At 31.7% G+C, this 3,290-nt stretch overlaps 1 protein-coding gene across 1 annotated transcript; it reads left to right on the top strand.

Moving 5' to 3' along the window:
* Positions 1 to 770: 770 nt before the first annotated feature.
* LOC140989702 (uncharacterized) lies at positions 771 to 1,719 on the top strand. The gene is made up of 3 exons (XM_073459037.1): positions 771 to 1,037; positions 1,354 to 1,440; positions 1,570 to 1,719. Exons 1-3 carry the CDS (start codon positions 780 to 782, stop codon positions 1,705 to 1,707), a joined length of 483 nt encoding a protein of 160 aa, XP_073315138.1. The 5' UTR covers positions 771 to 779; the 3' UTR covers positions 1,708 to 1,719.
* Positions 1,720 to 3,290: the final 1,571 nt, after the last annotated feature.

Below are 3,290 nucleotides of genomic sequence, written 5' to 3'. Positions count from 1 at the left end.
GACTGAAGGGAAGACAAAAGAGACCAAGGACGAATAATTTTATTAATGAACGTTGAGTTTGGAGAACTCGAGTGGATGACGATATTTAATTGATGTTCCAAAATTTTATGTTATTCAGTTTTTATTAATAAAATTTGGGGAAAATGAAGGTTTATGAATGAAGATAAAATATTGTTAGATTATTTTATTAAAGTTTATAAATATTTTAACCAATGAAACATATTTTATCAAGATAAATATGAGAATTATATTGTTTCATATTTAAAGGAACATCAATTTGGCTGAAATCATTTGACAAGACTTTAAAAAAATTTCGACATAGAGATGTGTAAGTGAAAATAAGCTTTATGAATTTTTTTTTTTTAATTTTCCCAAAAATAATTAATATAATACATATGGGACAATGAGTTAGTGTGGATCATGGATGAACTCTAATGCGGGTCAGAAAAACCCCTCGTCTTCCACATGACAACTTATCCAAAGTTGTTGGTGAAAGTGTAAATTGACAGTCAAACTACCCAAAGTACAACGAATCTCTCCAATGGTGGAAAAAAAAACGAGAAGTCGTCCAAATTAAGTTTTATATATATACAAATTTGAAACACAAAAACAATGCGATTTAATTTGTTTAATTTAATAAATTTTAAATATAAATAAAAATATGATTTTTTACAAATAACCACGTAAAGATCCTATATAAGCATGGTCTTGGTCTCCACTTGTCGACTAACATTCGGAAATCACACAACAAATCACCCAAAGAACAGAGAACCTCTCCAATGGTGAAGAAAGAACGCGAGGTTATCGAAGTTGACGACTCCTCCCCTTCGCGGCCTGATGAAGACGACCCTCCTTTCATGAGACCCATTTTTTGCCTGAAAAGTCGGGATCAACTTAAGGAAACCGAGCAAGAAGAAGAGTGTTTCATTGTTGAATGTGGTGATCTCGGCGATGAGTTCTGCATGTTGAACCTTGGCGCTTCCGAATCCGAGTATCTCGACGATGCTGATATCCTTGTAGTTTCCCAAAAAGGACAGGTTTCCTCCATTTTCATTGATATTGTCATGACGTTTAAACGTAAATACTTCCAAATACCGCCACTCTGTTTACTTCTTTTCAAATTTCTTGAAGCTAGCGGGTTTCCATGGATTTTGTGCTTCGGTTTTGTAATCAATGCATGTAGGTTGTAGCTCCTGCCCTTCATGCTACTTTACGTAGTGTAATATGATTATTAATTGACTCATGTTCTTGAACCAACAGCTATATAACCTAGGAAGGATACGAAGTAGAACTATCTCTAACTGATGAATAGCAACGTATTTCTGAAACATATATATACTATCATACACACAGGTGGCATGCAGAGACTATCCTCATCCGCGGCACGCCTGCGCAAAATATCCATTTCGGAATACTCCACACAACAAGTACTGTAAGATGGTAAGTGTTAAGTTCGTTTTCATGCCAAGCTTCTAATCCAGCGATGCATTTTGGATCATTCGAAGTAGTAAAAATGTATGTGCGATTGCATGCATGTATTCTTATAAATTGGCCTTTTGTTTTGTGCAGTGCTATTGTCATGTTTGTGATTCGGCAGCTCCTTGTAAAATGTGGGATGGGTCCTCTGGTCACTGCCATGCCTTTGACGACTACTTTTGGAACAGTTTGAGGAGAGAAACGAAGAAGCGATATTTTATAATTGACTGACTAGCCTTTGATAAATTGGCCTTTTGTTTTGTGCAGATAAAAATATGTGATGTCTATAATATTTATATTAATGAAATATGTTGACCACAATTAAATTATTTATAAACTGTAACAAAATAATCTAACATTCTCTCACTTGGTCTACATCTTTCAAATGAACTGAGTAGTCAAAAAATTAATCATAATCTAAAGTTAATCATGGCGATAAGTTTTTTTATACTAAATATTATCTTCCATGTATCGCGCGTGTCATATTCCTTAATATAAATTAATGTATAAACCCAATGTTTTATTCTATTTTTCAGCTTAATTGATATGTTATCAAGATAACTGAAAATGTACATAAATGAATTTGAGAATATCATATCTGAATGAATTTCATAAATATAATCTAAATGTATATAACATGAAGTTCATCATTAATTACTACATTATCTTTAAACATTTTGATTTGCATGCCTTTAGGTCAAAGAATCATTAAATCAATGATAACATGTTCAATGACCACTTTATTTTGCTTAACACATTCTCAAACGACTAAAATACTTAATGTCGACAAACTTAATTCAACTGTCGTCTTAGTCACAAAGACTACAAATGAATTGTCGTAATATAATCTTAATGGCTTAGACATAAGATTCACAATTCTAAGCCCAAAAAAAAACTCCTTAACATACACCATATAATAGTGCTTCAAAATAAGAGACAAATTTAGACTCCAAAGTGGACTCAATAAATTACTTCCAAATTGTTAATTCGTCTATACATAAGAATGTAATATTTAGTAACATCAAAGTACCTCAAAAATATTTTGCAGCTTTTTAGTGTTCAATACCTAGATAACTCTGATAATTTCCCGACAAATTCTGCTCTCGTTAATCTTCTAGTATACATAATGACACACAATGTTCTCAAAAAACTCATGGAAGAGATAATATTGTGAACCTTAAATACCACTAATGTGATATATTTTTCAATTTATATAGCTTTCTTAATATTGTAACTTAAACACTCACAGTCACTATAGAAGAACCTTTAAGGTTATTTTATATAACTTTCTTACTCTAAATCGCCAATGAGAAAAATTATTTTCGCATCAATCTAATGCAAAATCTAAATCAAATGGATTGTCAATGTCATGACCGCATGAAGAGAATTTTCTTAAATACATGAGAAAATATTTAAATGTAGTTATTCTCTTCGCTTTAATGAATTCCTTAGCGATGGGTCAATCCTTATCTCGTTAGTGTTGCCTAATGAAACTTTATTTGTCTTAAAAAATCATCTACAACAAATAGCGAAAGAACCAGCTTTTAGACTTCGTTATTTGTTAATAAATTCCTTATTACTCACAACATTATACCACAAATTAGATTTCTTGATGCTCATGGATTGTGAGAACATTTCAGGATCATTTTCACCTTCAAATAAATAGTCAGATTCGAGATACACAATATAATCACTTGAAATTGTTGATATCTTAATTTCACTAGAATTTTTTAATGTTACATCAACACTTTCCAATGAAACTAGATCATGTTGTTCAGCTGAATGCTCAATATCTTGATGAGCACTAAGATTCA

Source organism: Primulina huaijiensis, chromosome 12 (genome assembly GCF_012295235.1).
Source record: "Primulina huaijiensis isolate GDHJ02 chromosome 12, ASM1229523v2, whole genome shotgun sequence".
NCBI lineage: Eukaryota > Viridiplantae > Streptophyta > Magnoliopsida > Lamiales > Gesneriaceae > Primulina > Primulina huaijiensis.
This window is presented reverse-complemented; position numbering and strand designations above follow the sequence as displayed.